General features: G+C 41.1%; 1 protein-coding gene across 3 annotated transcripts; it reads right to left on the bottom strand.

Annotated features, from left to right (window-relative positions):
- Positions 1 to 1,361: 1,361 nt before the first annotated feature.
- On the bottom strand, positions 1,362 to 11,156 carry B3GALNT1 (beta-1,3-N-acetylgalactosaminyltransferase 1 (globoside blood group)). Of its 3 annotated transcripts, XM_015565457.1 has the most exons (4): positions 10,869 to 11,144; positions 7,958 to 8,073; positions 4,371 to 4,466; positions 1,362 to 3,396 (listed from the first exon to the last, which is right to left on the bottom strand). In XM_015565457.1, the coding sequence occupies exon 4, from the start codon at positions 3,362 to 3,364 to the stop codon at positions 2,369 to 2,371; it is 996 nt and encodes a 331-aa protein (XP_015420943.1). In that variant the 5' UTR covers positions 3,365 to 3,396; positions 4,371 to 4,466; positions 7,958 to 8,073; positions 10,869 to 11,144; the 3' UTR covers positions 1,362 to 2,368. The 3 variants fall into 3 exon arrangements, with proteins under 3 accessions (XP_015420943.1, XP_015420945.1, XP_006753873.1); XM_015565459.1 differs by lacking the exon at positions 7,958 to 8,073 and having other exon boundaries at positions 1,362 to 3,404; positions 10,869 to 11,156; XM_006753810.2 differs by lacking the exon at positions 7,958 to 8,073.
- Between the last annotated feature and the right edge of the window lie 327 nt (positions 11,157 to 11,483).

Genomic DNA, 11,483 nt, shown 5'->3' with positions numbered 1-11,483 from the left:
TGCAATGCGGGTAAAAAGAAAACATGGTGTCAACCTCTGAGGTCTGGCAGCTGTACTTGTGGCATAATCTGGCAAGAGCTAATGTGCGAGGGGTCACAAACTCAGAGCTCGTGGGCAAGCAAACTGGAAGAGTGAAGCCGAAAGAAAGTGTAAGATGTGGGACTGGCAGGGCGGTGGCAGACAGGAAGTAGCCTAAGGTCTCCAGTGTTAAAACTGATTATGAGTTAAAATAAAAAAAGCTGTTTATGTGATTAAACATCAGAGGCCAAGATTTTAATAACACAGAGGACTAATTTTTTTTACCTGAAAGCTTAACTACAAAGAAACATGTAGTTAAAAACAAAAAATGTAATGACACAACCTCATATTGATTTTTATAATCATTTAACTTTTTCAAGATCTTTTAGGCACCAATCTCTAGTTGAGAAGGAACAGTTTTCTGAAATTTGGCAATTATTCACATTTTACGTCTGTGTTGTTGTGGTCTTATTTTAAAGTGAAGAGAAATTATTTTTTTATTTTAAAAGTTCTCGTTTAGCCCTGACCAGTTTGGCTCAGTGGATAGGGCATCGGCCTGTGGACTGAAGGGTCCCAGGTTTGATTCCAGTCAAGGGCATGTACCTTGGTTGCGGGCACATCCCCAGTGAGGGGTGTGCAGGAGGCAGCTGATCGATGTTTCTACCTCTCTATCCCTCTCCTTTCCTCTCTGTAAAAAAATCAATAAAACGTATTTTTTTTAAAGTTCTCTTTTAAAAACTTGTGAGTTAGCTTCACAAACAATATAAACATTTACAAAATTAATCAAATCTAATCATACCACAAAAATAATCACCATTTGTCTTAAAGAAAGTGACTCCTATGTGAACAGGGATTGACAGGGGCATAGATTGATTCCATAGACTACTTCACTGAATTGATTTTATTATGACTGAATCAGGTCTGAGCCCAGGGACATGGAAATAGCCTTGTTACAGAGACTCACAAATTACAATAATTCTAATTAAAATTTTTTCTTATAGAAGAATTACAAATATTTGTGTATTACAAGAGCTAACTATGTACTTTCAAGTTTATATTTTCTGCCAAAGGATTTGATCACTTGCCATCATTTAATCCAGAAAAAAGGAATCAATTGTCCCATTTCAGTCATAATTGGAAACTGCACAATCCCAAGAATATGGGGAAGAAGGGTTCCTCTTTAATCGACTAGTAACAGATCCAACAAAAGAGACATCAGTGCCTCCATAAAAAAAATAAATATACTTCTACACGACATGAAAATCAGCTTTGATTTTAGACCACACATTAGGGCTTTCCTCTTGATGTGAAACTAATAACAACAGAGCAGCATTGTTTTTTTCCCTCTTTATTCTCAAACTGATTGCTAATGAGAAAACACACGGAGATCCGTAATGTAACTCAAATCTTTAGTCTTCTCTTTCCAACTCAAGTACCAGAATACGACATTCCTTTCGATGTAGTCTGGCCTTCAGAGTCCTTTCCCAAAGGAAACACACTGCCTGGCATTCTATGTTAACCCTAATTCCCAGGTAGAAAACGTGACATCTAAAAACACTGGATTATATTTTTAAAAACAAGACAATAGTTTAGATTTTCTCCCTTTCATTCTTCTCTATATTACCACAATAAAATATTTATCAAAGTTAAAGAGATTACTGATACACAATAATGACCAATAACTTTACATTAATGGAGTTATCAATAACTCATTAGTGAAGTAACTGGAAAAGAGTTCCAATGTAAAGGGTGATTCACTATTCTGTTTATACAGTATTGAAAAAACATAACATTTAAACACTCAAAAATTTCTAAGTAATATTAAATAATATTTGATAGCTCTGAAATACTGCAACACCTTGAAGTACCTTCTAAATGACCAAAGACAGGTAATAGTTTGGTATAACTCCAAGTTTTTACACAGAACTATATATTTTTAAAATTGGTAATCCACATAAGAGATACACAAAACCATTAACTGACTATACTATTCAATAAATAGAGCTCCACATTGCTTTGTTATGAACTAATGAGCTTATAATTCAATAAAATCCCTTTAAGAAGTTCTAGTCTACAGAATGATATATTCAAATTGTTTGGTCCTGTTATTAACAAAAGACTTTGTTTCATTCCTCTCAATATCATCTTTAAAGAGCCTGATCTGATTTCTGTCAAAATATAACACAAGTAAAGTGTAAGCCTGTAGTCTCTAGTCTATGGGTGCGTCATGAATTTCAGTTCAGTGCACGCCAACACAGTGACCTTCTCAGGAGTGTTCCATTACAGTGCCAACCCCGACGCTTCCCACAAAGTGTCCTGTCCTTCTCTAAGTTTTGAGCAGAACATGAAATTAATAATGGCATGTGGTGTTCCTCAGCATAACCTGCCAAAATGTGATAATTTCCTTGGAAGAAAAGCCATGGGCTGCAATCACACGTCTGAGCTGACAGACATCCAAATGAATCCTATACAAAAAGAAAAGGTTTGTGTCTTCTGGAATATGAATGTCCACTTTCAATAAATTCAAACAGATCCCAACATAAACATCTTCAAACTTGATGGGTTTGACGTGACTCATCATCTCATAGATTTTGGGCACCAAGTCTCTGGACATCACATAACCAAACCCGCTGCAATAGGGAGGGAACACTTTGAAGGGATACTCCTGATAGGAAATGTGGGCTTTCTGGTAAAACCCTCTATAGGAATAATTATCGATTAGAGGATAACCGGTGAAAAACTTCTCTGACTGGTTTAAATTTAGGAGATACTTTACTAAATTGCCAGTATTGATAAAGACATCGGTGTCTGTTTTCATGACGTACTTGGCATTGGGGCAAAACTCAGTGACCCACCGGAAGGCCATAATGGTTTTCAAGGTCAGGTTATTGTATGTGTCTAAAAAATCTTGTCGTATTATGTCACCGTAGAGGAGGTGCTCATCCTCTAGGGACAATGATAACACTTTGTCTTCCTTTTCGGCCTGCTGGCCTAGTAAGAAAAATGTAAGAACCTCGTATCCCCACCAAGACTTTTTTTCACCCCAAGTAACTCTCACGGCCTGTCTGGCTTTCACATCGGAGGGGTGTGAGGTCACCAGGATGACCAGAAAGGGGTTTTGGTGAGAGCAGTTGGAATGCTCTTGAAGCGTGAAGCGGAAGTCTTGCCTGTACACGGGCTCATACTCATAGAAGTACATCCAGTTGACGCGCTCGATCACATTGTACTGGGGCAGGCTGAGGTACCACATCACGAGGAAGCTCAGGAGTGACAGCAGCAGGAGGCTCCATTTGAGGGATCGCAGTGACATCCTACTGGGGAGTGTGGTCAGGAGAGGCGGGGCCATCCACAGCAGCGCAGAAGCACGTGGCTCAGCTTCTGGAAGACTGACCAGAGACCAGGCTGGTCACCCACCACCCAAAGCACATTTCCAAATGATACCTGACTGGCTACTTAAGGAGAAAGAGCGGGAGAACAAAGCTCCAAGCAAACCCCCAAATCCTCACCCGAATCTGACTGACTTCCTTTAACTGTAAACAAGTGGATACCAACAACCAAAAATATCGTTGAGCTTTTTACATCAAGATAAAGGTTACAAATATTCTTGATTATTTTGGAAAATTCAGAGTTCTTGTTTCACATTAGTTCCTAGTTCTCATTCTAACAAAGCAGCACATTTTAACGAGTCTCGGACAAACGCAGGGAAAGTGCCCTGAGTAAAGGGAGTCGTTTACAATTGCATGTAGGCAGGGGAGGCCCTGTTAACTCTTCAACATTGGGGAAAACTCAAAACAGCAACTCTCATTACAGACGTTAACGTACATGCATTTTACAAGCCACCGTTTCCAAATGTGAAAATGTGACTGTGGTTATGATGCCTATGGCCTGTGGGACCACGAAGAAAATAAAGCAGCAGCAAAAAGCAGAAGAACTATCTAGTCCAAAAGGCAGGAAAGGCCTCTCAAGGACTGGCCAGAACAGAATTTGGGCTTCCTACTACACAGGTGGGCAGAGAGACCAGAGTCTACAGCCCAGCTCCTTCCTTTCCCAACAAGGCAGGCGTGTATGTTGTTTACCTCTTGGGGCCTCAGCTTCCTCCTCTTGACATATTGAAGATGTCAATACCGTGCACATTTGTGCTAATGTGTGCAAAGTATGTGGCCCATGTTAGTTATTCAACAAACAGAGGCTGCCATCACCAGCTGTGTTCTACCCTGGGCATCTTTTCCATTCTATCTGTGTCACTAAATTGATTTTTACTGTCAAAAGGGATCATTCTAAAGAAATAGTCTTGATGAATTCTCACTACCTGAAGGGGGTTTCAAAGCCATAAGTATATTTCTATTTATTACCTTCTTCTGGATTTCTTTCTTCTGAGTGAGTGGAAGACCTTTAATTTCACCAATTAAACATTCAGTAGTAAGCAGTAGTCAGAATGCTTGAAATTTCTGTAAGATACATAAGAAACGTAACAGCATTGACATATGGGTCAGGGGACTAGGGAGGTCAAAGAGGGAAAGGGAGACTTTTATAATTTAAAAAAAAATACTGCTGGTCCACAGAATTCAGAGTTCCTGACTTCATCACAGAAGAGGGTGGCTGGTAATCAAGACTTAAAATCTCTAAGTTCTCACGTCAGCTGGTGTCTCATGTCTCTCTACGACAGTTCTACTTCCCCCTTAGAGACCTCTACTTCCCCACTACAGGAAGTAAAACACGGCACTTCTCAGTGACACTGCTGTACCCTATCTTTAATTCTGTTCCCGTAACTACTTCGTAAAGGGACTGCAGGGATACCTCCCACAGGCGTGTGGCGAAAAGGGGAAAAAATAGACTAAACCACAAATACTATAAAACAGTGGTTCATTCAGGGTGAGAGAAACAGAGGCGTTCTCATATATTTATAGGTTTCTTTGTATTTGAAATTTACCCCAAAAAAGGAAGAAAAAGCATAATAAAAATGCTTGGATATCAGAGCTAAATGGCCCACCCTACATCTTGGCTCTGCAACACTTAATGACTGTGTGCCCCTTGTGGAAGTTATTTCACTTCATAGGAGGTTTTCTTCCCCAGCTCCAAGCCAAGAATCTCAATGCTAATTCAGTTAGTTCGAGGTTTGTGGGGGAGAAGATGGATTGCCCAATCAGCTCAGGGACCCTCAGCAATTTCCGAAGTGGACTGGCACGCAGGCATGCGGACGGATGCACACACTATGACGTCATGGGAATCACACTGGCCTGGCCTCAGGTCTGGGATGGGCTCATGCCCCGACGTGAGATCACAGGCAGCTGGTCTCCCAGCATAGGCCTCCTTGGGCCAGCTGAGCAGTGGGCTTGGTGAACCCTGACATGATTCTAAATCCAAATCCCAGGGGAGGGACAGGAAGAAGACCCTGAAAACATCGACGAACAGAAACATAGAAAAAGGCCAATGGGAAAGTAGACCATGATTTTATTACTGAGATCTTATATAATAATGTCACATGTCACTGCCAAGAAATAAACTATATATAAATTATAATTGAAAAGTAATTTCCATTTTATTAAAGATAAACTCATGATTATATGTAACTGCACAGGCATTCCCCAACTGGATCCCACATCATCTACACTAAGCAAACATCCTCTCCTATCCCACAAGCCTAGTGGAATGCTGGCTACACAGAAGCTGCCAGTAATTACTTGTTGATTGGGTGGTTGATCCTTAACAGCTGAAAACACATCTCAACTAACAGGAAAGCCCAGAAAACCTCCAGAGACAGAGCACGTCAGCTTCCAGGTTATGAAGATTGCCAAGGCTGTCACCATCATAGGAAACCGCCATCCCAGACAAGTCATTGGCACCTCCGTGATTAAGCACCAGAACTTACTGCCCAGTCCAATCCCAGGCTGAGTCTATGTCTTATCAACCGGTGTTTTAGCTTCAAAAGGGCTCAGTGGGGCAAAAGAATAAAACTTAAACCATTAATTTTGAATGGAGGGCTCCTCAGAGTTTTTCATGTTAATGTACAATCTCTCCGAAGAGGATATATTATGCAATGTTTCTCAAATTTGTCTGAACAAAGAACCCACTTTAATTCTCAGAGTCTGTGGCAGGACTAGAAGAATTCCATACTTTGGGAAAGCCTGCCCTAGAACATCATTGCAATCACTGAATTAAGAAACTAGTTTCTGTGAATCCTTCCTATCTAATAATAGACAAACAGGGTAATTGACTGTACCTTCGCTACGCTTCCCATTGGCTAATCAGTGTGATATGCAAATTAACTGCCAACAAAGATGGCGGTTAATTTGCATACATAGGTTCCAAGTGACAGAGCAAAGGCTGAAGGCGAGCAGGAGCAGCGAAGAGGGAGGATGGAAGGCGGCTCCGGCCAGAGCTAAGGCCTGGGTCCCGGGTGCCGGAGGAAAACCAGTGCCTGCAGCCAGGAGAAGGGAAGGCCTATTGCACGAATCTCTTCATGCAACAGGCCTCTAGTTAATAAATAGGACTTTTTAAGAGCAGTTTAGAGTTAAAAAAAATTTTCTTTGGAACACATTGGTTCAATTACTTTGGAAAACTTTTCAGTGTTATTCACTAAGGCTGAACATCTATGTACCCTATGATAGAGCAATACCACTCCTAGCTACAAACTCAACAGGTGTATGCATATAAGGACACCCAAATATGCCCAGAATGTTCAAAATAGCACACTTTTCATGACAGCCCCTACCTAGAGTCAACCCACAGTAGAAGAGAGAAATACATTTATATCATAGCACATTGTACAAAATGAAAATGAACAAACTGCAACCTCACATGACATCATGGAGAATCTCTCAAAGATAATGTGGAACTAACGAAACCAGACACATCAAGGAGAGATGCCATGATTCCATTTACACAAAGTTGAACAGCAGGCAAAAGCAATCTGTGGTGTTAGAATTGAGGACTAGGGAGAGGGAGGAAATCCTCACTGGGAGAGGCTGAAGAGGACTGGCTGGGCTGACGGTTCTATTTCTTGACCTAAATTGTGGTTACACATGTGCTTACTTGGATAACTCATCTTCTAACTTTGTGCACTTTCTTTCTGTTTGTTATACTTCAACAGAAACATTGAGTCAATTGGCAATCCAATGAGTCATTTTGCGTATCTGGTTACTGTGTGCAATCGGTGTTGGCAGTTGTCTACATGACATGACGGCCCTGGGTGCCCATCGTGGTGTGTAATGTTCCAGAGAACCCACAAGTTAAGGCACTTTTAAAACCTTTACTGTTTGCATTTAATAGGTAAGAGAACTAAGGCTTGAGGAGAGTCAATATCTTGCCCAAAGTCCCAGGTTTGTAAGTGAGGGAGACAAAATCAAACAGGACTCCAGATCTCAGGTTCTTGGCCACTACCTTCTTTTTTTTTTTTAATTTAATTTTATTGTTTAAAGTACTACAAATAATAGTACGTATGTTGGCCACTACCTTCTTATCTATCCTAGGGAGTCTGCTGCCCACCCCTTGACCAGGATTGGGTTGAGTGGATTTTAATTTCTTGCAACCACTGAATCTTGATAGAAACAGGAAAGCAGCATCACAAGTCTTTAAACAGAAAGACTCAAGATTCCCACTCTCAAAACCTGAAATCTGAAGTATTAACAACAGTAACAGTTAATAACTAATCATTCATAAAAATACAGACCTTCTTATTTTGTAACAAAACCATGCTGGGCACTGGGAAATAAGTGGGGGAGGGGAGAGTGACCTGGGGGATTCAGTTCAAATGAAAATACTAGTAAGTACTCCAGAGAAACAGAACAAAGAGTACCATTATTTAAACCAGAATGACCTGGAATTCTTTCCTGGGATGCAAAAATGTTGGTTATTTTTTGCAAAGGGAAAGCAAATTTAATTATTTTCAAAAATATACAAAATTTTTTCTAATTGCAAATGTAATGTGTATGTTCCCCACCCTTGCAGAGTCTGCACTTGCTCTTCCTCTTAACTCACAAGCCGGTTCTGGAAAGGCTGGCTCCTTCTCACACTGCAGGTCTCAGCAAAATGTCACCTGGGAGAGTCCTTCCCATCCTCTTATCTCAAGCAGTAGCCTCAGCCCTTATTTTTTGTCACATTTTCCATTCTCTCCTTAGCATGTAACCCTATATGAAAGGTTTTGTCTACTTGTTTATTGCCTGTCCTTGCCTGCCTTGTTCACTGCCATATCCCTGGTGCCTAGCACCTAGTAGGTGCTTGCTAGATATCTGAATATTATGCAAATGGCCTGGGAAAGTGCTTGTATGCACTTTTGTAAGTACCGTACACACATCAATCATGTCCTATTTCTTATAAATACACACCCGTGAGGAAAATTTCTCAAACTGAACATATTAATTCAGAAACAAAGCAATACAAAACTCTACCATTCTGACCACTGAGTATATCAGAAACAAATAATCGGTGATGTTTCACAACTTCTCTCCTGCCTCTTTCTTTAGCCCAGTGGTTCTCGAGCGTTGCTGCACATCCTAATCTCCTTGAGAACTTGAAAAACTCGACACCAGGATACCCGCAGGGCTAACCACCTCGGAGTTTCAGAGGGTGGTGAGGGTCAGGTAGCTTCCCAGGTGACTCCAATATGCTGCTCTAGACCCTCGAAGTGCAGTGCATGGGACCTTGATAGACATGCAGACCCGCAGGCCCCACCCTGGACCTCCTAAATCAGAAACTACATTTTATAAAGTAACACATATAAACACGCAGGATGGGGCTGGCACACAGTGACAGCTGAGTAGATGGTACTGCTATTGTTAAAGTCCACACTATATGCTCCATAGCTTACTCTTGTTTGCTCATATTTGTTCTATCGACAAACCCCGCTGCTGGCTCCAATGTCTCCCATAGGACAGTGCTCGCTCTAGAAACACATTTAAACAGGCAAATAAATCCTAGTCCCTCCACTTTTCCCCTCCAAATCAGCAGGCCTTCTTTTAGAGCCCTCGGATTATGTTTCTTCCAGGATCTTAACCTTCCTGTTGTTCTGCATCCTGAACATAGAAGCCGACGGGATCCGGCAGCAGCGCACACAAAGCCAAATGTGGACTTTTCGGGATCCTCCTCCACACAGGCTCCCCTCTCGCATGACCCTTCCTCCTGCCCTACAGTCCTCCCGTGGCTGAATGACATTATTTTTCGCGGTATGATGTGCACTGTCACAAGTCCTCCCTACAAGAGGTACTTCTAGCCACTGGAGAGGAACGACTAAACACATTAACCTTTTCAAATGGAGGTGTGAGGTATTAAGTGGCATCAACCTACGTAAGAATTGTGCATATTTGGTAAGGTTTATATTTTTCTTTTTACTTTGAAGCACACCGCTGGATGTAGAATAGAGAATCAACTTGTATTTATTGAATGAGTGAACTGTGACCGTTATGTTTACCTGATTTAATAATGCTTAAAGTAAAATACGCTTTAATCTGTCAAAACTTTGCATTAAAAAGAACCTGCCCTTTACTTCATCCATCTTAAAAGGACCACTGATAATAAGTTAGATGTAAGTCGTTGGTGATGCATTTGGTTTATCGTCTTCCGTGAGGACTAGAAGTAGTGGCACTGGGGGATGTCCTAGTCTGGAGAAAACAAAAGCTTAGAAGAGCCATGGTAGATGCTTTCAAATATTCTGAACAATATGTGAGTTTTAACTCCAGAAGGCAGATGGAAGCCCAAAGATTAAAATTAGTGAGAGGGTCCAGTACAGATTTCTAGAACGGACTGCTCCTCACCAGTGGAAATCTTCAAGTGGTTGGCAGGAATGTTACAGAAATTAATTCCTCACTGAGTTTCAAGTTATTTTAGGTAACCTCTATGGTCTCTCCCAACTCCAAGATTCCATGACTTTGTTACTGATGTTTAAAATGAAGGATATAGAAAAGGTTTATTTTTTATGTAATTTAAAAACATTGTTCAATTTTTAAGAACGAATCTGAAGTATTCATTGAGTTGAAGAAAAAAAAAAAGCTACCATTAAGCATAACTTTCTATGGTTGTTACACAGTTTTAAGTAGAGGGTGAGCATAAATACCTAATACTCCATCACCACTTCCCAATTCTGCCCTTGGATTGCCTGCTGGTTGCATCAGTACTACCTTCAGGTATATTCTGAGACATATGGGAAAATGTCTTTCATGCAAGTCTTATTAACATAAAAGCCTCCTGCCTTGGTGTGTTGAAGTAGAAGACACGTGGAATTTTAAAAACGTATTTTAAAAAGACATAATATACTAATATACATATGATATATATATATATATATATATACATACATACATACATACATATATACTATTTGCAGACAACGTACTTTCTTGTAGGAATAATAATATGTGGGAATATTTATAAATTTCTGGGATTGTGCTGTGTAGTCTTTGGGCTAAGAAAAATAAGAGCAGCCAAAAGTAGCAAAATCTGAGAAGGAAAGTTCAGCTGAAATTTTCTTTTTGCTTCTGCCCTATCTGCACTTGCAACAACAACAACAACAGCAACAAAACCCACTCTTAATAACGTGAATGCATGTTAGGATTTTAAAAGGGGTTTTTGTTTTATTTTTTTAAGGAAAGGTGGGCTTGGGCTTAAGTCTGTATCACTTCTATAACAATTTACAAAGCGCAGTGACTATACTGTAAAATAAGTGTAATCACCCGATTTTTCAGAGACCTGTGCAGTCCAAGTACAGGCAGACCTGGGGCCCGAACTCAGGCCCACCTCCAAATGCTGCGCTCCTTCTCCAGAGCGCAGTACCACAGGAGAGCCAGCCTCACATCCGATCTTACAGCCTCTTGAGATTCCTGGGCAGGGAGCGAAGAGTAGAGCGAAAGTGGCCTTACCTTTGCACTCAGGGGTGGGTGGTCTGAGAGAATGCCATGACAGAGCAGCCTGCGGGAAGAGGCACCAGGATGGCCGGATCTGGAGAAGCTAGGAAAACTGGAGCAGAGCAAAGATCACACCCATCAGGCAGAAGAGCAGAAGGCTGGACTTCTGTCTGTTGCATTACAGCTTTACCAACTGGAGGACATTTCATTCACTCATTCGGAACACTGGACAGGTGCCAGAGGCTGGGGCTGCAACGGGGAAGATGACAGACAAACCCTGCCCTCAAGTTGCTGCACTTCGAGGAGAGCGAGGAGGAAGGCTCCTATCTCCAAGTTGCGCACCAAATGTAATGAGTAAAGCTCCCCTGGAGAAGATGCAGGGAGACCTCCCTCCTCAAATGTCTCCAAATTAGTGGGCAGCCTCCATGGCGGGGAGCTGAGTTTGCAACTCTCAGAATGTGTAGATGCTCAATTAATGTGCAAATTATAGGGCCAGTGTCCGTTTAGAGAACCATATAATACTCTAAGAGGTAAGAGTCAATTACCATTTTTATCTTAGAAAGTGGGTAACTCCATCTTTGAAAACAAAAGTCTGTTACCAAAGTAGTAGCCAAATACAGTTCCAGATAA

The sequence above is a fragment of the Myotis davidii genome, unplaced genomic scaffold, assembly GCF_000327345.1.
Source record: "Myotis davidii unplaced genomic scaffold, ASM32734v1 scaffold570, whole genome shotgun sequence".
In the NCBI taxonomy this organism is placed as follows: Eukaryota; Metazoa; Chordata; class Mammalia; order Chiroptera; family Vespertilionidae; genus Myotis; species Myotis davidii.
Note: the sequence above shows the minus strand (reverse complement) of the source record. Positions and strands in the feature narration are given on the sequence as shown.